This window comes from Aquarana catesbeiana, linkage group LG01, assembly GCF_042186555.1.
Source record: "Aquarana catesbeiana isolate 2022-GZ linkage group LG01, ASM4218655v1, whole genome shotgun sequence".
NCBI classification, from domain to species: domain Eukaryota; kingdom Metazoa; phylum Chordata; class Amphibia; order Anura; family Ranidae; genus Aquarana; species Aquarana catesbeiana.
Genome location: NC_133324.1, coordinates 775,581,859 through 775,603,341, shown reverse-complemented (window position 1 = coordinate 775,603,341; position 21,483 = coordinate 775,581,859). Strand labels below are relative to the sequence as shown.

The 21,483-nt window shown below is 44.5% G+C and overlaps 1 protein-coding gene across 2 annotated transcripts in view; it reads right to left on the bottom strand.

Annotated features, from left to right (window-relative positions):
* The window catches only part of GALNT7 (polypeptide N-acetylgalactosaminyltransferase 7), a 232,865-nt gene that overhangs the window by 124,052 nt on the left and 87,330 nt on the right, over positions 1-21,483 (bottom strand). For both annotated transcript variants that reach the window (XM_073606420.1, XM_073606424.1), the window contains one exon: positions 16,727-17,184. In XM_073606420.1, the coding sequence (XP_073462521.1) occupies positions 16,727-17,184 (458 nt within the window). The remainder of the gene's footprint in view (positions 1-16,726; positions 17,185-21,483) is intronic.

The following is a 21,483-nucleotide window of genomic DNA, read 5'->3' as shown; positions in this document are numbered from 1 at the left end:
CAGCGTCAGAGCACAGCTATTGTTAGCGGCACTTTACCGTCGGTATTCGGCCGCTAGCGGGCGGTTTTACCCCCTGCTAGCAGCCGAGAAAGGGTTAAAAACCACCGCAAAGCGCCTCTGCAGAGGCGCTTTGCCGGCGGTATAGCTGCGCTGTCCCATTGATTTTAATGGGCAGGAGCGGTGAAGAAGCGGTGTATACACTTCTCCTTCACCGCTCCGAAGATGCTGCTAGCAGGACTTTTTTTCCCGTCCTGCTAGCGCATCGCTCCAGTGTGAAAGCCCTCGGGGCTTTCACACTGGAGAGACAGGAGCGGCTGTTTCGGGTCGGTTTGCAGGCGTTATTATTAGCGCAATAGCGCCTGCAAACCGCCCCAAAAAATCTCAGTGTATGGTGTATGCTTCCTATCCTTACCTGTACTGTACTTCACACTTTTTTTTAATCTATATTACTTTACTATTCCAGTCTTTGTTTCATGTCAGGGTGTCCTCCTCCTACTGTCTGCCCTCTGTGACAACTGTCCTTGCCTGGCCCCCTTCTGACACCTTTTCTCCAGGGGAGGAAAGGGCAGCTTACGCCACATTTTGCATTTATGTATTTTATTGCCCAGATTATTAATTGATTCTGCCCATTAGAATGACTTAACATGCAAATGTGCCTAAGCGTGTCTGTCGTTATTGACCGCTCTGTGTTTTTTACACCCAAATGCTTCTCTTCTGAACATACAAGTGATGGATTTTTTTTTCTGCCTCTAAACGCCTGTAAACACTTATATACATGAACATAGACTAACAGAGGGGCATTTAGAGGCAGAAAAAAAAACAAATGCTGGTTTTTGATAGGCCCCTTTCACACCATTTACACAATTTTATCCAGTGTAATTGTGGGCATTAAATGTCTGCTGCTGGAATGTAAATGATCTTGGCAGGGAATGCTGGAAGACATCCCATTTTTGCTAATAAAAGCAAATATGCAAATTCTCTAAGCAGAATGAGTTACAGCCATATGTTTTCCTGAAAATACGTAGGAACATCCAGTGAAAATAAACACCATTAAAAATGAGCTATCCTTTCCATTAAAAATGGACAGGACAATGTGTCCAACTATTACAAAAGAAAATACTGTATTATATAATGGGTATCATTAAGGCACATTGCTACAACCACTGCATTTCCCTGGTGTCCTTCTGTTCTGGTTTCCATCTACTCATCAACAGTAGAGATCTCTGAATATTACTTGGTACTGAGCTGCTAAATTCCATTACTCCCTATGGGAGTTTTCTGTTTCTTTCAGAAATCCTACGGTTGTCATACCCGTGGTTATCAACTGAAAACTATTCAATAACTTGATATTGCTGTAATACATAGTTTTAGCAATCCCCGTCCTTATTGCCTTCTGATACTTGCTCCTTAACAAACAGGAGCACTTTCATCAGAGAACGTGATTATAGTCAAATAGAAGATTTCCCAACTTCAAACAAAATGTTGATTTTTTCTTAACCAGCTCAGCACAACCTTATTGGCTAATATACATCATGCACCATTGACATCTAGCAAATATTCATTAGTGCTTCAGGGTCCAAGCAAACTGGGATTAAAAAAAAAAACAAGTTCTTTTGGTGGGGGGAAAAAAAAAACTGCTTATAGCCATTTAGGAGTGTTTAGCGTTTTTTTTGCCAGAAAACTCCTCTTAATTTTATTTGGTATCAGATAACTGTTAAAATAGTTGCAACACCAATTATTTTCATGTACTATTTTGATTGTTGAAGTTTTCTATTTATTTGCTTTTCTTTGTAGGATCTGTGGTCACCCATTTATATTTTTTTGGATTGACAAAAGTGACTTTGGTTCTATGGAGCCCTGCAATAATCTGCTGTACCCGAGGTGACTTGGTTCATCCGATTTGTTTTATGTCTTTGTGCAAACCTTGTAAACTTTCATGCCCAGGGTTTATATGGGAGTGGAACTTGGTAAACGCTACGTATATATAACTGGTTATCTGTGGTTTATATCTTTAGGTGTACTAAGATGTAATTCATATTTGGGGAATCCACAATCCCTTTTCTTTTTCTGTATTTTCTGGTCTAGAAGATGTATGTTCTTGTACCTTTTCTTCTGTTTGTGCAAAATCTTTATAAAAGCGGAATATATATTTAAAAAAAAAATTATTATATATATATATATATATATATATATATATATATATATATATATATATACATACACACACATATTATATAGTTGGTGAAGGTAGGAGATCAGCAGCAACAAGGACATGGAAAAAAGTTTTTGTCCGGAGTTCTGCTTTAACTATGTCCCTCAACATTGTTTTTTTTTTTTTATGCTACAACTAAAGCTGGCTATAAAACAGAACAAATTGAGTCCAATTCCTGCAGAATAGTCTGAAATTCATGGGTGATCCTGTTCGCAGTACCTGGCCTAAGACATGGACTTTGCCGAAGGAGCCATGTGAAAAATCCTTGGCTGAACAGTGCCTACATCCGGTCAGATGCAGGCACAGTTTGGGTATTCTGACAGCTGGCCTTCATGCTATACTGTAGCCAGCACTGCAAATTCGTCCATCCACATTGTTTAGCATAGACGGGGGGAATGAAGTGCTGGTTCACCCAGGGAATCACTGTGCATTCCTGTGAGATTCACATTCAGTTCTGTGCAGGGTGATCTCAGCCAACTAATCACACTGGACTGCAAGTATTTCATGCACTACTTTTGAAAACTCATTGCAACTGGATTGCATGGTACTTCTCTATCATGCAATCCGGTGCGAGCAAATAAATGCACTGCATTTGTGACCTAAGTTTGGGGTGTCATTAACTTAAGATTGACAGCTGCTACAGATCGCAACTGCAGTGCATTTTAAACACGGTGAGGGAAACACACACAACATGGGTTTCCTGTACCACATTCTGTTGTGAACTGGGCCCGAGTTATTACTCTCCGTCAGAACATGGGTCTGAATGAAAGAGATGTATAGCCAGCTAAAAAACAAAATTGTCCTGTCTCATACCCGGAACACAGAAGAGTTTATCTGATCGGCGCTCAGCCATTCAGTGATGTATTCTAGCAATGAATACAAAGCTGCCTCTGATTGGCTGAGTCAGAGGTTGTGACATCATCAGCTTGCTTTTCTGACTCAGCCAATCAGAGGAAGCTTTGTAGTCATTGTTATAATACATTACTTTCTCTGAATGGCTGAGCGCTGATCAGTTGGACTTTCTTATGTTCTGGGTATGAGACCGGAAGTCTCGGCTCAAACCCGGAACACAGTGCGGTATGCTGTATATAGCCACAGCTACATACAGTTTATACCGCACATCCATTGGTCTCACTTGTTAGTGAGGGACATAGTTCATTTGGGCCAAGCTGTCCTATGTAAAGTGTATCAAAAGCTGGAGTTCAGCTTTAAGCAGCGAGCAACTGAATTTCAATACGAGTGTACCCCCTTGTTTGATAAAAGTGGATTCTTAGATCGACTTCTGTTGAGCGGACAGGCTAGAAAATGTGATGCTCAGTGGTTCCAGCCACTTATCAGTGTATTCTGACAACACCGGAAGCAACTGTCAGAAAATAATGTCACATTCCTTGATCCCCTTCACTTGTGTGGATGGAGGAATCGGTTTGTTTTTTTGTTTAGCCTGCTGGCTGAATGGAAACTCAAGCCAGCCATAGATGGACTGGATCTTGTTTCCTGCAACCACAGGTTGCAGAAAAGAAAAGCATTCGATTCCCCCATCAACAAAATCAGTGTCGATGGGGGAATCCCTCCCACGCAGACATTGTATTCACACAATAAACACTATAATAGCCTCTAGCAATAATCGCATGGAAAATCTGGCAAGCTGGTTGTACCCAAGTTGATCGCTCCATTAACTTGGGTACATTCTGCCTGCACATACATGGTTTGAATCCTATAACCAGTGTACACATCTATGCCCAACTTAATGAATTAGCTCTGGTGTTTTATAGGATTTGCTTGCTCATCTAATTTTTACAACATGAGATGGATGGAAGTCAAACAGACCGACAGTTCTGGAATTCCACATGGGTGACGGATGCCCTATAGCAACGTGAGCTGTCCCTGGTCTTTGTTATGGTCAGGACATATCAATTACATCTGTTTGCCGACCTAATTATTGAATATCTGATCTCTCTGATAATGCTGGATCTGTACAAATCTAAAAATTACAGCAGGACTACACAGGGGTGAGCTGTTGTAAAACCAAAGGAGAAAAAGAAAAAGCGGGAGTGCGTCTTTGTTGTGCAAATGAAGCACACACCATCACTTTACATAGCAGAATGACCTCACAGCATACAATTACATCCAAAAGCAAAAACAGATGCTTTGAAGATAAAACCAGACAAGCAGCATTCCCATCCATCTCCCAGGAGGACGGAATCAGCTACCAGAAACAATGAAACTGTGATGGAGTCTGAACAAGTATTAACTGCTGTTCTCACAGGAGGAACACTGTATTCACACTAAAATGTCCAGTGCCATTCATTTGTCACAACGGTCCTATCTGCCATCTACTGCGTTCTAGAAAATCACCCCAATAATCACAGCAGGGATTCATCTCCTCATGAATAAAACAATGGAAGAGAAGTCTAAAAGCTATGCATACACTATGAAAGTTCTAGCCTGGCGTGATGAAGATCTAAATGTGTCAACTGCAAATGGAAAGTCTGAAATTGTCCGTAAACTCATAGCAGGTGCCAACTGCCCATGTTGTCCAGGGGAAAGCTGAAGCAATCATTTCAGAACCACATTTATGAGCCAACATGGTCTCTGAGGAAGTCCTCAGCCTGAAGTTGGCAGAGGCTAGCAATGAACTTAAGAGGCAATGTCACAATCTCCACCTTGTCCAATCAGAGAATTTAGAATACAAGACGTCCTGTGAATGGTGGCAATGCAGGGTGAGTGACCTCCTGTGGTCAATGTGCAGAAAGGAAGCGACTCGGCGCAGGACCCCGAAGTTTGCAGCCATCATTGCGTTAGCGCCAACTACTACAGTGATCTCCAGCTTTCCAAGTGGGCCCATAGGTATGAGATATACGTACTTACAATGGTTCAGGCTGGACCAAATTAAGTATGCAAAAAAGAATTCAGCTTTAAAAACTTGGAAAGAAAGACTAGTTAAGGCAAGAAAGGGAGGTGAATAGGGAAACTAGGGGTTAAATAGGAAGGACATCTGAAAAGATATACATTATTTTCTGCAGCCCCAGTTATGGCTCATTCAGACCTTCTTGCTTTTCATGTGTTGCAGTGCATTTGAGGTGTTATCATTCATTCCAGCAAGTAATTTTATTTATTTTTTAATAACTGTGCACATGTGAATGGACCCCTTAATATCAGATGACAGAGCAAACTAGTGACCTGCACTAACAATTCAAGTTTTATAAGGTTTTAGGAAATGATCACTGCAATGGACTGGCACCGTGATCATTCAAACAGAAGCCACTCCGATTGGCTCGTGCTCACAGACTGGGACTCCAGCTGTCAAGTTGACAGCTGGTCTCAGTGGGAGGAAACATGTGGGAGAGAGCTCAGCAGGGGAAGAGAGAAATACATTTATAAATATCCTGGAGGCAAACTCACTAAAATTATATTATATTATATATATATATATATATATATATATATATATATATATATATATATATATATATATATATATATATATACACACATACATACATACATACATACATACATACACACACACACACACACACACACACACACACACATATATATATACACACACACATATATAAATATATTTTAGACGCACATCTTATACTTTTAATCTGCAGCTGCTGTGAATTTCTAAAATTCAACAATCTCTTGTTGCAGAAGGGCAAACTGGAGGACATTCTATACAATGCTCGGGTACAGAACACATGCAGATACTGAGGGGTATTTATCAAAACTGCAGCAGGCGGAATCTGCTTTCATTTTCAAAGCTTGATTGTAAGTGAAAAGGAATGCAAATTTTTTTTTTTTTTAATATTAAACATGTCACACTTTTCTGCTCTGTGTAATAGTTTTACACAGAGCAACCTGATCCTCCTCTTCTAGGGTCCACTGCCAGCGCTCCTGGCTCCACCTCTTCTGCGAGTGTCCACATAGGAAGCTGCTTCCTATAGAGGCACTCATGTGGGCTTGATCCTGAGTCGTGCTGCCTGTGGCTCAAACCCCACGTCACAGGATTTGATGGACTTGCCAATGCTGCCTCTCTGTCCTGTGAGGAGGGAGAGATCTGTTGCTCTTGGGCACAGCGCTGGATCGAGATCTGGCTCAGGTAAGTATGGGGGGGGGGGGGGGATCTGTGCACAGAAGTTTTTTTTACCCTAATGCAGAGAATGCATTAAGTAAAAAAAAACTTCTGCCTTTAGAACCACTTGAACGAAACAAATTGAAGATAGAAACTGAATGGTTGCCATGCACAACTACTCCAGATTCTGCCTGCTCTAATTTTGATAAATTCCCCTTATTGTCAAAGTTAAAGTGTTTGTAAAAAAAAAAAAAAACAAAACAAAAAAAACAACATATTTAATCCTGTTCCCTTAAAGCATGTTATACAGCACAGTACTTGTGCTGTGTCATTTGGCCCCCTGTATCACCTGAAATACCTGGCTGATCCTGCCATTTTTTACCCTCCCCTCTCTGCGCTGACACCGATCTATCAGGGCTGCTGAGCTCTGACACCGGAGTCATCATACGTGTCTCCGTCAACCGCAGCCTGCTCTCCTGTGTCTGTGTCTTCCTCTCTCCCCTCCCCCCTCTCCGAGTCTTAGCTCCCCGATCCTCCCTTCCTGCTCTAAAAAACATTTTTTTTTCTACAGTTCCCTCTGATATAGAACAGTAAGCTTCTCAGTGCATGTCATTTATAAAAATATGCGGTATAAATCGCTTACTGCAAAGCACCAAAGCTCACGTGACTGCCCGCCAGTCTCCTCCCCTCAATCCCGACATCAGCGGGGGTTTCCCAGCACCTCCCCCTGCAGTTATTGCATCGGGAGAGGAGACCAGTGGGCAAGTCAGCTGAGCGCCGAACGGCACGCTGAAGTAAGCTATTCTACCGCATATTTTTATAAATGATATGCACTGCGGAGCTTACTGTGATACATCAGAGCGAACTATAGAACATTTTTTGTTTCCTTAACAAATACTTTAAATTAGATCTGTACTAAAAGGAATGCAGACAGTGCTTCTTTTCCTACTGCAACATTTAGACAGCTATGATAATAATAAAAGCCAATTGTCCCAGTCTGTTATAAAAAGGATGTAGTAAAGCGGACCATATACGGTTTCTCTTTCCACAGTGACGGATGAATCCTCCTGCTGGCCTATTGTCATCCGACAGCCACAGTTGGTTGATTGGATGCAGCCGCTGTCCATCTAAAAAATTTTAAGCAGCCCTGGAAAGTGAAGTTTTGCATTGGGGTGAGGCTCGCTGTCTCTCCCTCCCCCCCCTTCTTGTTCCCCACCAGTTCTCCCTCTCCCCATCTGCCCTTCCCCCCCCTTTTCTCCCTTAAATTATCCTTCTTGGCTAAATATAGCCACAACCTATAACCCAAAGTATTATGAACACCTTAATCATTCAGGACACTTGAGAAAACACCATCACTTGAATGCTGTTAATTCTCCACAGTAATGCCCTGTACACACGGTCGGACATTGATCGGACATTCCAACAACAAAATCCATGGATTATTTCCGACGGATGTTGGCTCAAACTTGTCTTGCATACACACGGTCGGACAAAGTTGTCGGAAAATCCAATCGTTCTGAGCGCGGTGACGTAAAACACGTACGTTGGGACTATAAACGGGGCAGTAGCCAAAAGCTTTCGTCTCTTAATTTATTCTGAGCATGCGTGGCACTTTGTGTGTCAGATTTGTGTACACACGATCGGAATTTCCGACAACGGATTTTGTTGTCGGAAAATTTTATAGCAAGCTCTCAAGCTTTGTGTATCAGAAATTCCGATGGAAAATGTGTGATGGAGCCCACACACGGTCGGAATTTCCAACAACAAGGTCCTATCACACATTTTCCTTCGGAAAATCCTATCGTGTGTACGGGGCATAAGTCTGACTACTTTGAGTTCCTTGGTACCCGGACGCAGCAGGACCCCAAAGGGGCACCCGGACCACAGGAAATTTCACTTAATTGATTATCAGCAATATGTCTGAAAGTTGACCTTTAAGTCGCGATATCTAGTTTCCTATATGTTGATGATAGTAAAAAGTATTATACATTCTATGTACATCTCAATTCTATTAAGCCAGGAAGCCTGTTGTCGGGCACCTGGTCCTGTTCACATTTTCTTCTTATGTTTAAAAAATTGTTTTTCTTAAATACAATAAAAATCTTATTGAACGTAAAAAATTTTAAGCAGGTTCCTTCAACAAAAGTCAGTTGCACCATTGACTTCTCATTGACTTGTCAAATGGAGCAGTCTGTTAGGCTACCAACCGAGCCAATTTCAGCCGATTCATCAGGAACCAGGAGGAAATTCGCATACGGCCAGCTCAAGACAAACATTCTATATGAAGGGAAGAGAAGCATAAGGATCTCTAATCCCGGTTTGTTACAATCCCTCAGTGTATGAAGTTCACTTGTAGGGAACTTTTTTTCTCCTGAGTGTTAACAGAATGTAGATGGTCCACAGGTCATTACACTGGGTCTTCCTGGGAACTTTTTTCTATACTATAGGCTAAAACAGGAGTTAGAAGAAGAGATTGGGAAGTGGAGGAAAGAAAAAAGGTTAAAAGTGGTTGTAAAGGCTCAAGGTTTTTTACCTTCATGCATTCTATGCATGAAGGCAAAAATCATCTGTGTGCAGCAGCCCCCCCAATACTTAACTGAGCCCCACTGCAATCCAACGATGCGCACAAGAGCCTCCATTCTTTGGGGACTCTCCCTCCTCATTGGCTGAGACCGCAGCGGGAGCCACTGGCTCCTGCTGCTCTCAATCACAGCCAGTGAGTCAATGAAAAGAGAGGGGGTGAGGCCAAGCCACACCTCTATGTCTGATGGACACACAGAGCTGCGGCTCAGGAGCAAACCTGCTTGGGTGCCCCCACAACAAACTGTTTGCTCTGGGGGCACTTGGCAAGAGAGAGAGGCCAGGAGTGCCGGCAGGGGACCCCAGAAGAGGAGGACTAGGACTACTCTGTGCAAAACCACTGTACAGAGCAGGTAAGGGCCCTTTCACACTGGGGCGGGGTCGGCGGTAAAGCGCCACTTTACCGACGGTATTCGGCCACTAGCAGGACGGTTTTACCCCCCGCTGGCGACCGAGAAAGGGTTAAAAACCACCGCAAAGCACCTCTGCAGAGGCGCTTTGCCGACGGTATAGCTGCGCTGTCCCATTGATTTCAATGGACAGGAGCGGTGAAGGAGCGTTATATACTCCGCTCCTTCACCACTCCAAAGATGCTGCTAGCAAGACTTTTTTTACCGTCCTGCTAGCGCACCGCTCCAGTGTGAAAGCCCTCGGGGCTTTCACACTGGAGACAAAGCAGCTGCACTTTCAGGTCGGTTCGCAGGCGCTATTATTATTAGCGCAATAGAGCCTGCAAACCGCCCCAGTGTGAAAGGGCCCTAAGTATAACTTGTTATTTAACCGCTTGCTGACTGCTGTAGAACAATGTACGTCGGCAGAATGGCATGGCTGCGCAAATGGGCGTACCCGTACGTCCCTCCGTCATCGCAGGCTAGCGGGCACGTGCACTTTGCCGGCGGGGAGCATGCCCGCAATCTCGATGTCCGCCGGTGGCCCGAGATCGTGACACAAAGAGGCAGAGCGGGGAGATGCCTATGTAAACAAGGCATTTCCCTGTTCTGCCTAGTGACATGACAGAGATCACTGCTCCCAGTGATCGGGAGCAGTGATCTGTCATGTTCTAGTGAGTCCATCCCCCCTACAGTTAGAACACACTGAGGGAACACACTTCACCCCTTGATCGCCCCCTAGTGTTTAACCCCTTCCCTGCCAGTGACATTTATACAGTAATCAGTTGTTATTGTTAGCTGTGATCGCTGTATAAATATAGATGCTATAACTTTTGCACAAACCAATATACGCTTATTGCAATATTTTTTTAACCAGAAATATGTAGAAGAATATATAAACTGCGGAAGATATATATATATATATTTATTTATATTTTTGGGATATTATAGCATATTAGATATTTATTATAGCAAAAAGTAAAAAATATTGTTTTTTTTCAAACTTGTCAGTCTTTTTTTGTTAATAGCGCAAAAAATAAAACTGCAGAGGTGATCAAATACCACCAAAAGAAAGCTATTTGTGGGGAAAAAAGGACGTCAATTTTGTTTGGGTACAACGTAGCAAGACCACGCAATTGTCAGTTAAAGCGGCGCAGTGCTGTATCGAAAAAAATGCTCTGGTCATTTATTCTTCTGAGGCTGAAGTTGTTAAAAACAAAAAAAAAATTAAAAAAAACTTGCCTTTAATATCACTTTAAGCTGGCTATACAGTCAGCATTTGTCTGGAACTGGCTGAATTTTGATCAGTGTGTGGGTTCTCTCACTTGACAGAAGTTGAATGTTTAAATGACTTTGAAAAGGGGCATGTTGGAAAATTTTCCATAGCGGCTGCAGTTAAGCATCTATGCGTGCGTTTGTAGGTTTGCAGAAACGCACCACAGTCCATTTAACATTAGTTCCTGCGGGTCACGTTCACATCTATGCAGTTTCCACCAATGCGTTTTTTTGAACAGGTGCAGGATTATTATTTTTTTTTTACAAAAAAACATTGAGCGTTTTTGGCTCCATAGACATCAATGGAATGGCGTCAAAAGTGAGCATGAATTTTTGGTACGTTTCCTGCATGACAACAGGCAACTCCTATCAGCCACATTAACACATTCCAAAAACGCATCAAAAATGTGAATCAAAAAACACAAAACGTGACGGAAAACGGGCTTAAAAAAAACGCACACACATAGAAGTGAACCTAGCCTTAGTGCACTGAAATGATTGCGCGACTTCTGAATAAGAGGGTAGAGCAGCCATATCCGTTTCCCCATAGAATTACCCTCGTTTTCAAAGACGTTTAGAACAGGCAAATACCATGGCTTCAAAAATCGGGCAGCACCATTCAAATCAGAGGCTAAAAACGCATGATTTCCGAAGTAGGAGGATAAATGGCGAGCTTTACTACCTAGGCAGAAGAGGAGACTCGGTGCCTAACTCACAATGTCTAAAATATCATATTTACGGCCTGCAATCTCCCACACTGCGTCTTTTGTGCTCGCTTCCTTTATAGCAAAACGCATTTGTTTCTGGGCGACTAGCGGAAAATTTACTTCACCTTGGCTGCACTATTTTCCTAGTACCGGTTCTCTGCATGCGTCCTAGCTGATTAAGTCACTTGTGTTCACTTTAAACATCTCTTTTGAAGCGACTTTAGTATTTGAGAACATGACAAACAAATAAAGTCTTTCTGTAGCATCTGTGAAAGTACGGCGTTAAGTGAAGGTGAGGCAAGAGGGTGCTCAGGGCAAAGTGCTTCCATAACAAACACAGCATGTTCTTCTTCAAGAATAGGAAACTTCTGTGCTGTAATGTATAGTGGAGGAATCTCTTCTTCATAAAACAATCTACTCTAGGAAAGCTGCAGGCGATGCCTTTGATTTGCAACCTTTAGGGCTGTTTTCAATACATGCGTTTATTACATGAGTGCTAACTAAAACGTTTACAGCTCTCCTTGCAGCCAAAGTTAACATAAATGTGAAAAAAAAAAAAAATCACAGCATTTTTAGTAGCTGGTTCACACTTGTGCACTGCAGGAGTGCAAAATTAGGCACTTTCCCACAAGTGCGACCCTTTAGCAGACTTCAGCTCCGGAAGATTTACCCCCCTTCATGACCAGGCTATTTTTGGCGATACGACACTGCGTTACTTTACCTGACAATTGCGCACTCGTGCGACGCTGTACCAAAATAAAACGTATGTCCTTTTTTTCCCACAAATAGAGCTTTCCTTTGGTGGCATTTAATCACCTCTGTGGCTTTTATTTTTTTGCGCCATTAAACAAAAAAAAGAAAATTTTGGAAAAAAAAAAAAGAACATTTTTTACTTTCTGCTATAAAACATATTCAATTAAAAAAAAAATTGAAAGAATAACATTTCTTCATAAATTTAGGCCACTATGTATTCTGCCATAACATAAAAAAAAAAAAAAAAATCCCAATAGGCATATATTGATTGATTTGCACAAAAGTTATAGCGTCTACAAACTATGAGATATTTTTTATTTTTTTATTGTATATTAAAACGGCGACCAGCGACACTAATATAGTGATCAGTGTTAAAAATTTGCACTGTCACTGTATTAATAACGCTGGCTGGGAAGGGGTTAACATCAGGGGCGATCAATGGGTTAACTGTGTGCCTAGCTAGTGTGTTTGTTTACTGAGGGAGGTGCTTTTACTAGCGGAAGACATGGATCCTTGTCCCTGCTTTACAGGAACACAGGATCTATGCCTTCCCTACTGACAGAACGGCGATCTGCCTTGTTTACATAGGCATTAGGGCTGGGAAAAAAATCGATTTAAATCTTGAATCGAGTTGAGAGGTCAAATCGATTCAAAATTTAAGCAAATCGATTTTTTTCTTTCACCGCGGCGGTCCCAAGGCGCTGCGGGCATGAGTTTTTAGGCGAGGCCGCGGCTTCGGCCTAGTCTGCGGCTGCGGCCGGACACCGCGGACTAGCCCAAAGCCGCGGACTCCCCTAAAATTTCATGCCCGCAGCACCTCAGGACCAGAGCGGTTTCCAAAAAAAAGAAAAAACTCGATTCGAATCGTGAATCGAGTTTTTTTTTTTAAGAGAATCTCCCAGCCCTAATAGGCATATTGCCGTTCTGCCTCTGTGCTGAATGATCGGCGAGTGCCGGCAGACAACGGGAGCAGGACGCTGTCCCCAGTGCCACCTAGCCAACGTATAAGTTATACTGGTGGCAAGCGGTTAATGGCACCTCATGCATCTTACTAATGTACAAAGTGCTGCAAAATTTATCAAAAGAGCAAGGACTTGTTTTGTGTGTTTCTCGTACATAGGGCAGCCAACTGAAATGAATTTGCTGCTCTAAAACGTGAGGCTTGTAATCGCACTTGCATGGAGTGAACGGAGCCTTAAAAACAGACTCCAATCCTTTTTTCCAGCCCTGATAAAAGGGGGCAGGTTCTGGTCCCTGTAACACACCGGCTCCCTAAAAAAAAGCTTTTATCTTATTTCAGAATACATTTATGTTGGGAACAAACAACATCTGGTGTGCCAACTTAAACTTAGATTTTCTCAGTTACAAACCAAGCAGACGAATATCCTATGGCGCAGAGCAGCTGCCAGCCCAGATAAAACTCCTATTGGCAACATGGTATTCATATGGTCACAGAGCTACTCTATTTGTCTTAGGTTTTTTTATAACTGCAATACAAACCTAACTGAGGTTCTAGGCTCCAACCATGTTACGGACAAGATGGTAAATTTCCCTCACTTCCTGTTCTAGTGACAACAACTCAGAAAGTAAAGGATAGTCGCCAAAGCTACAGACACAAAACAAAAAAAACTTACTCGAGTTCCAACCAGGGTGGATTTGATTTAAATCAAGTCAATTTAAATCATGACTTAAATCACTAGTAAAAAGGTTTGATTTAAATCAACTCGATAATTTTTAAAGAGTAACTCATCTCTTTCCCGCAGCAACTCCTCCTCTGACCCGCTGTTGACTCACCGACAGTTGCATTCACTTTAATGGGACGGCTGGTGACGCGGCAGTGACACAACAAGGTGAGGGATGTGGCGGCAGCAGTTGAGTGGATGCCCGCTAACAGGCGCTGCCATAATAGATTTGAAAGGACAGGTGCTCTTTAAAATGTAAGGACTTCTTGCTGGTAGTTAGAATCTTTAATATTCACAAACAAAACTAAGGTTTCCTATTTAGAATAATAAGCTGTCAGGTTAGTAAAACAGCGATATCAGAACTGATTCAATCGTATAGTTTGTAGTGTAGGTAGATATGCAAAACAATGGGATAAAGAAATATTCCTGAACTTTGTCTCATCTCATGGTTACTGTGACATTGTGTGAATGCATCAATGCAGTGCATGTTATCTCAGTTTTCAAAGCTTGGATTCACTGAATGAGTTTACCAAAAATGTAAATACTGCAGAATATACAGCCTCATGCTACATAAGCAAGCTCCATTTCATGCTGAATAAACTAAATTATTAATGTATCTTAAATAGAAAACTATCTTTAGATAGATTTTTACTCCAAAAGCATTTTATTAAAATAAATTTTAAATAATAATAAAAAAAAAAAAAAAAAATCTGATTTTTTGATTCTTTTTAAAAAAAAATTATCAATTTTCATCCACCCTGGTTCTAACCATAACCTACTCTATCCAAAACAAAAAAATGGCTAGTTATACTACCCTTATGAGCAGAGGATTTGTCCAGGCACTATTTTGTTCTATTGAGTAACTTGTGTCCTTGGCTAATGCCAAAAGTTCTGTTCTTCCTTTCTGCTCTGCTCCTCATTTGTTCCCTCCAGGTCATATGCTGGCTGGCTCCTCTGTATCCACAGCCCCCGGGATAGACTTTTCTATTGTGCACCCCTGGATGTCTATGGATGGCTACAGCCACCATTTTTCTTTTTGGCTATCATCAGAATATCTTGATGACTGATTTTCAGACACCCGGCTGGTAACAAACTCCTGATGAAGTGAACGGTTTCACAAAACGTGTAGATGTGAACCTGCTAATTGTAACTATACATTTGTATGGAGCAATTTATACTAATGTACGAATAAGTGATATCTTTAATGTACATGTTTTGTATTGGTGCATTTTCTGGCTTTTAATTTGGTTTTAAGTAGCGTTGCACCGATACCAAGCTTTGATACTAAAACCAATCCCTTCAAGTCCACAGACTGTAACCGCCACCTTTATGGAGAGAGACGCAGGAGAACCACCAGGGCAGAGGCAGGTGATCTGGGCATTATGTGTAAAAAATAAAATGCATCCAAGGGCAATGGTTGATTTTATGTTTGCTGGCCTAACACTACACCACCAAGGCAGAGGCACAGCAAATAAGTTTATATGATTGTAAAAAAAAAAAACAAACTGTCACATGACACTAAAAACAGGTATCGGCTAGTAGTTGAAAAGTATTGGTACTTGTACTCATGCCACGTACACATGAGCGGACTTTACGGCAGACTTGGTCCGGCGTACCGGATTTCGTCGGACAATTCGATCGTGTGTGGGCTCCAGCGGACTTTGTTTTCTCAAAAGTTGGACGGACTTAGATTTGAAACATGTTTGTCCGGTCGAAAAGTCCGCTCGTCTGTATGCTAGTTCGACGGACAAAAAGCCACGCTAGGGCAGCTATTGGCTACTGGCTATGAACTTCCTTGTTTTAGTCCGGTCGTACGTCATCACGTACGAATTCTTCGGACTTTGGTTGATTGTGTGTAGGCAAGTCCGTTCATTCAGAAAGTCCGTCGTAAAGTCCGTCGAAAAGTCCGCCGGGCAAAGTCTGCCGTAAAGTCCGGTCGTGTGTACGCGGCATCAGTCTTAGAAAACTGGTATGGAAGATTCCCTAGTTTTAATCATGGTCTGTAATAACGTATCTATTTTATATATTTGTGGCATTTTTGTATAGCGACCTTCTAAAAAATCTCAGGGGCTATAATGTTTTTGCATTTTCTTTTGAAGCGGTCACCGCTGACGGGGCTTCCATCTTCACCCAGTCTTCCTTTCGGGTTCTTGGGCTCCAGTGCTTTGATTGAATGAGCCGCAATGACATCATTCCCACGCTAGCACACAGGAGCCGATGTTTACAGCACAGGACTCTGAAGAAACGGCATAGTAAGCCATTCCTTGAGAGTGCATGTGCCGGTGACATCACCGGCGGCTTCACAAGTAAACATCTCCTCAACGGTGCAAGTTTAGGATATGTTTACTGTACCTATAGGCAAGACTTACTATAAGCTTACCTACAGGTAAAAATTGTTCATGGGAGTTTACTCCCACGTTAGGATTGTCTTGGGATGGAGTCATTGAACCTCTAATTGGCGCTTTTTCTTTATTTGTATCTCTGGTGAAAAATTTTACTTTTTCTCTCACCAAAAAAACGAAACTTTCGATTCTGTGCTCTGTACATCTACAACTCATTATATTTTGTGTGTGTTAAAAGCCCCCCAGTGCAGAATGGCTTGCATGGGCTCACATGAGGGTCACTTTTTCCAACAGAGAGATGAGGACAGTCAGTCAGAGGGCCCATCTCCCTGTCCTCCATCACATAGACACCTGCCAATGATCAGAATAGGTTGGCAACTAAGCAAGTAACTTCAAAACTGTAACTATGCAGTTTGGACAGTGCTGAAAGACTTTGTGCACAATAAAAAGGTGCTGAGTTGTAGGAAGAATCATTCTGTAGAATTTAGAACTACCTGCATAGGGCTTTTTTTTTTTTTGGATTGGAAGAGGCCTGGAGAATGTGCATTTATCCTTTAAGTCCACAAACATTAATTGAAACAAGTTACTTATTCTGGAGCAAAGTCAAGAAGCTTGGAAAACGCCAACCAAATTAAAAGATCAACAGGATCACAATTTTTTTAATAACCTTAACAATATTTTAAAATTAAAAATGTTTTTACTTACTCTTCCTGCCGCAAGTCATTGACTGTTCTGTCTAGTGAGATCATGTCACTTGCAACCATGTTAAATCCAAATTCTTTAATGCTGGCTTGAACGGACTCCTTATATTCAGAGCCAAGTATGAATGGCTTTCCTCCTTCTCCAGGACCACCAACCACACCCTGGGGTTCTGGTTCTTTGGGTTCAAAATTCCCCAAGACTCCAGGACGAAGAACGGGTTCAGAATACACAAGAGTTTGTGGTTTAAAAGTGACAAACTGTCGTTGTGGCACATTCTGCTGGTTGTTCGGCTTCCCTTCCATGCCATTTTGGTCATTCTGAACTTTATTCTTTCTCCTGATAGACTCGAGATCTACCTCCACACCCTCGACACGGGGCCATGGTACCACAGGCTGAAAGTCATGTTTGGAGTCAATATTTTTTTCTATTTTACCAGGCTGAGGGAGGTTATTATTTTCTTCCTGTAAATGGGCAAAAAACAAACACACTCCTATCAGCAATAGCTCACTTATACTGTATCACACATAAGTATGTGTTTGGTTATAAAACAATCATTTTTAAATATATTGTAAGCTGATGGTAATACATGTGATAAGAACTAACAAATTCTATTTATTACAGTTTTTTTTTATAGTGCATTCCACTTTTACATGTACACTAATTTGTCCAACAAAAGTGACAATGTCTTAAATCAACGGTCGCCAACCAGTGGTCCAAGGAGAGCTACAGCATTGTGTATAAGGCAGCAGTGTGATGCAGAGTGTGTGGGGGATAGAGGCAGAGACCCGCAGCATTGTGTGTATAAGGCAGCAGTGTGATGCAGAGTGTGAGGGGGTAGAGGCAGAGACCCGCAGCATTGTGTGTATAAGGCAGCAGTGTGATGCAGAGCGTGTGGGGGGGGGTAGAGGCAGAGACCTGCAGCATTGTGTGTATAAGGCAGCAGTGTGATGCAGAGCGTGTGGGGGGTAGAGGCAGAGACCTGCAGCATTTTGTGTATAAGGCAGCAGTGTGATGCAGAGCATGTGGGGGGTAGAGGCAGAGACCCGCAGCATTGTGTGTATAAGGCAGCAGTGTGATGCAGAGTGTGTAGGGGGTGGAGGCAGAGACCCGCAGCATTGTGTGTATAAGGCAGCAGTGTGATGCAGAGCATGTGGGGGGTAGAGGCAGAGACCCGCAGCAATGTGTGTATAAGGCAGCAGTGTAATGCAGAGCGTGTGGGGGGTAGAGGCAGAGACCCGCAGCATTGTGTGTATAAGGCAGCAGTGTGATGCAGAGCGTGTGGGGGGTAGAGGCAGAGACCCGCAGCATTGTGTGTATAAGGCAGCAGTGTGATGCAGAGCGTGTGGGGGATAGAGGCAGAGACCCGCAGCATTGTGTGTATAAGGCAGCAGTGTGATGCAGAGCGTGTGGGGGATAGAGGCAGAGACCCGCAGCATTGTGTGAATAAGGCAGCAGTGTGATGCAGAGTGTGAGGGGATAGAGGCAGAGACCCGCAGCATTGTGTGTATAAGGCAGCAGTGTGATGCAGAGTGTGTGGGGGGTGGAGGCAGAGACCCGCAGCATTGTGTGTATAAGGCAGCAGTGTGATGCAGAGTGTGAGGGGGTAGAGGCAGAGACCCGCAGCATTGTGTGTATAAGGCAGCAGTGTGATGCAGAGCGTGTGGGGGGGGGTAGAGGCAGAGACCCACAGCATTGTGTGTATAAGGCAGCAGTGTGATGCAGAGTGTGAGGGGGTAGAAGCAGAGACCCACAGCATTGTGTGTATAAGGCAGCAGTGTGATACAGAGTGTGAGGGGATAGAGGCAGAGACCCGCAGCATTGTGTGTATAAGGCAGCAGTGTGATGCAGAGCGTGTGGGGGGTAGAGGCAGAGACCCGCAGCATTGTGTGTATAAGGCAGCAGTGTGATGCAGAGCGTGTGGGGGGTAGAGGCAGAGACCCGCAGCATTGTGTGTATAAGGCAGCAGTGTGATGCAGAGTGTGAGGGGATAGAGGCAGAGACCCGCAGCATTGTGTGTATAAGGCAGCAGTGTGATGCAGAGTGTGTGGGGGGTGGAGGCAGAGACCCGCAGCATTGTGTGTATAAGGCAGCAGTGTGATGCAGAGTGTGTGGGGGGTGGAGGCAGAGACCCGCAGCATTGTGTGTATAAGGCAGCAGTGTGATGCAGAGTGTGAGGGGGTAGAGGCAGAGACCCGCAGAATTGTGTGTATAAGGCAGCAATGTGATGCAGAGCGTGTGGGGGATAGAGGCAGAGACCCGCAGCATTGTGTGTATAAGGCAGCAGCGTGATGCAGAGCGTGTGGGGGGGTAGAGGCAGAGACCCGCAGCATTGTGTGTATAAGGCAGCAGTGTGATGCAGAGTGTGAGGGGGTAGAGGCAGAGACCCGCAGCATTGTGTGTATAAGGCAGCAGTGTGATGCAGAGCGTGTAAAGGATAGAGGCAGAGACCCGCAGCATTGTGTGTATAAGGCAACAGTGTGATGCAGAGCGTGTGGGGGATAGAGGCAGAGACCCGCAGCATTGTGTGTATAAGGCAGCAGTGTGATGCAGAGCGTGTGGGGGATAGAGGCAGAGACCCGCAGCATTGTGTGTATAAGGCAGCAGTGTGATGCAGAGCGTGTGGGGGTTAGAGGCAGAGACCCGCAGCATTGTGTGTATAAGGCAGCAGTGTGATGCAGAGTGTGTGGGGGGTGGAGGCAGAGACCCGCAGCATTGTGTGTATAAGGCAGCAGTGTGATGCAGAGTGTGTGGGGGGTGGAGGCAGAGACCCGCAGCATTGTGTGTATAAGGCAGCAGTGTGATGCAGAGTGTGAGGGGGTAGAGGCAGAGACCCGCAGAATTGTGTGTATAAGGCAGCAATGTGATGCAGAGCGTGTGGGGGGTAGAGGCAGAGACCCGCAGCATTGTGTGTATAAGGCAGCAGTGTGATGCAGAGCGTGTGGGGGATAGAGGCAGAGACCCGCAGCATTGTGTGTATAAGGCAGCAGTGTGATGCAGAGTGTGAGGGGGTAGAGGCAGAGACCCGCAGCATTGTGTGTATAAGGCAGCAGCGTGATGCAGAGCGTGTGGGGGGGTAGAGGCAGAGACCCGCAGCATTGTGTGTATAAGGCAGCAGTGTGATGCAGAGTGTGAGGGGGTAGAGGCAGAGACCCGCAGAATTGTGTGTATAAGGCAGCAGTGTGATGCAGAGCGTGTGGGGGATAGAGGCAGAGACCCGCAGCATTGTGTGTATAAGGCAGCAGTGTGATGCAGAGCGTGTGGGGGATAGAGGCAGAGACCCGCAGCATTGTGTGTATAAGGCAGCAGTGTGATGCAGAGCGTGTAAAGGATAGAGGCAGAGACCCGCAGCATTGTGTGTATAAGGCAACAGTGTGATGCAGAGCGTGTGGGGGATAGAGGCAGAGACCCGCAGCATTGTGTGTATAAGGCAGCAGTGTGATGCAGAGCGTGTGGGGGATAGAGGCAGAGACCCGCAGCATTGTGTGTATAAGGCAGCAGTGTGATGCAGAGCGTGTGGGGGTTAGAGGCAGAGACCCGCAGCATTGTGTGTATAAGGCAGCAGTGTGATGCAGAGCGTGTGGGGGGTAGAGGCAGAGACCCGCAGCAGTGTGTGTATAAGGCAGCAGTGTGATGCAGAGCATGTGGGGGGTAGAGGCAGAGACCCGCAGCATTGTGTGTATAAGGCAGCAGTGTGATGCAGAGCGTGTGGGGGGTAGAGGCAGAGACCTGCAGCATTGTGTGTATAAGGCAGCAGTGTGATGCAGAGCGTGTGGGGGGTAGAGGCAGAGACCTGCAGCATTTTGTGTATAAGGCAGCAGTGTGATGCAGAGCATGTGGGGGGTAGAGGCAGAGACCCGCAGCATTGTGTGTATAAGGCAGCAGTGTGATGCAGAGTGTGTAGGGGGTGGAGGCAGAGACCCGCAGCATTGTGTGTATAAGGCAGCAGTGTGATGCAGAGCATGTGGGGGGTAGAGGCAGAGACCCGCAGCAATGTGTGTATAAGGCAGCAGTGTAATGCAGAGCGTGTGGGGGGTAGAGGCAGAGACCCGCAGCATTGTGTGTATAAGGCAGCAGTGTGATGCAGAGCGTGTGGGGGGTAGAGGCAGAGACCCGCAGCATTGTGTGTATAAGGCAGCAGTGTGATGCAGAGCGTGTGGGGGATAGAGGCAGAGACCCGCAGCATTGTGTGTATAAGGCAGCAGTGTGATGCAGAGTGTGTGGGGGGTGGAGGCAGAGACCCGCAGCATTGTGTGTATAAGGCAGCAGTGTGATGCAGAGTGTGAGGGGGTAGAGGCAGAGACCCGCAGCATTGTGTGTATAAGGCAGCAGTGTGATGCAGAGCGTGTGGGGGGGGTAGAGGCAGAGACCCGCAGCATTGTGTGTATAAGGCAGCAGTGTGATGCAGAGTGTGAGGGGGTAGAGGCAAAGACCCGCAGCATTGTGTGTATAAGGCAGCAGTGTGATGCAGAGCGTGTGGGGGGTAGAGGCAGAGACCCGCAGCATTGTGTGTATAAGGCAGCAGTGTGATGCAGAGCGTGTGGGGGATAGAGGCAGAGACCCGCAGCATTGTGTGTATAAGGCAGCAGTGTGATGCAGAGTGTGAGGGGGTAGAAGCAGAGACCCACAGCATTGTGTGTATAAGGCAGCAGTGTGATACAGAGTGTGAGGGGATAGAGGCAGAGACCCGCAGCATTGTGTGTATAAGGCAGCAGTGTGATGCAGAGTGTGTGGGGGGTGGAGGCAGAGACCCGCAGCATTGT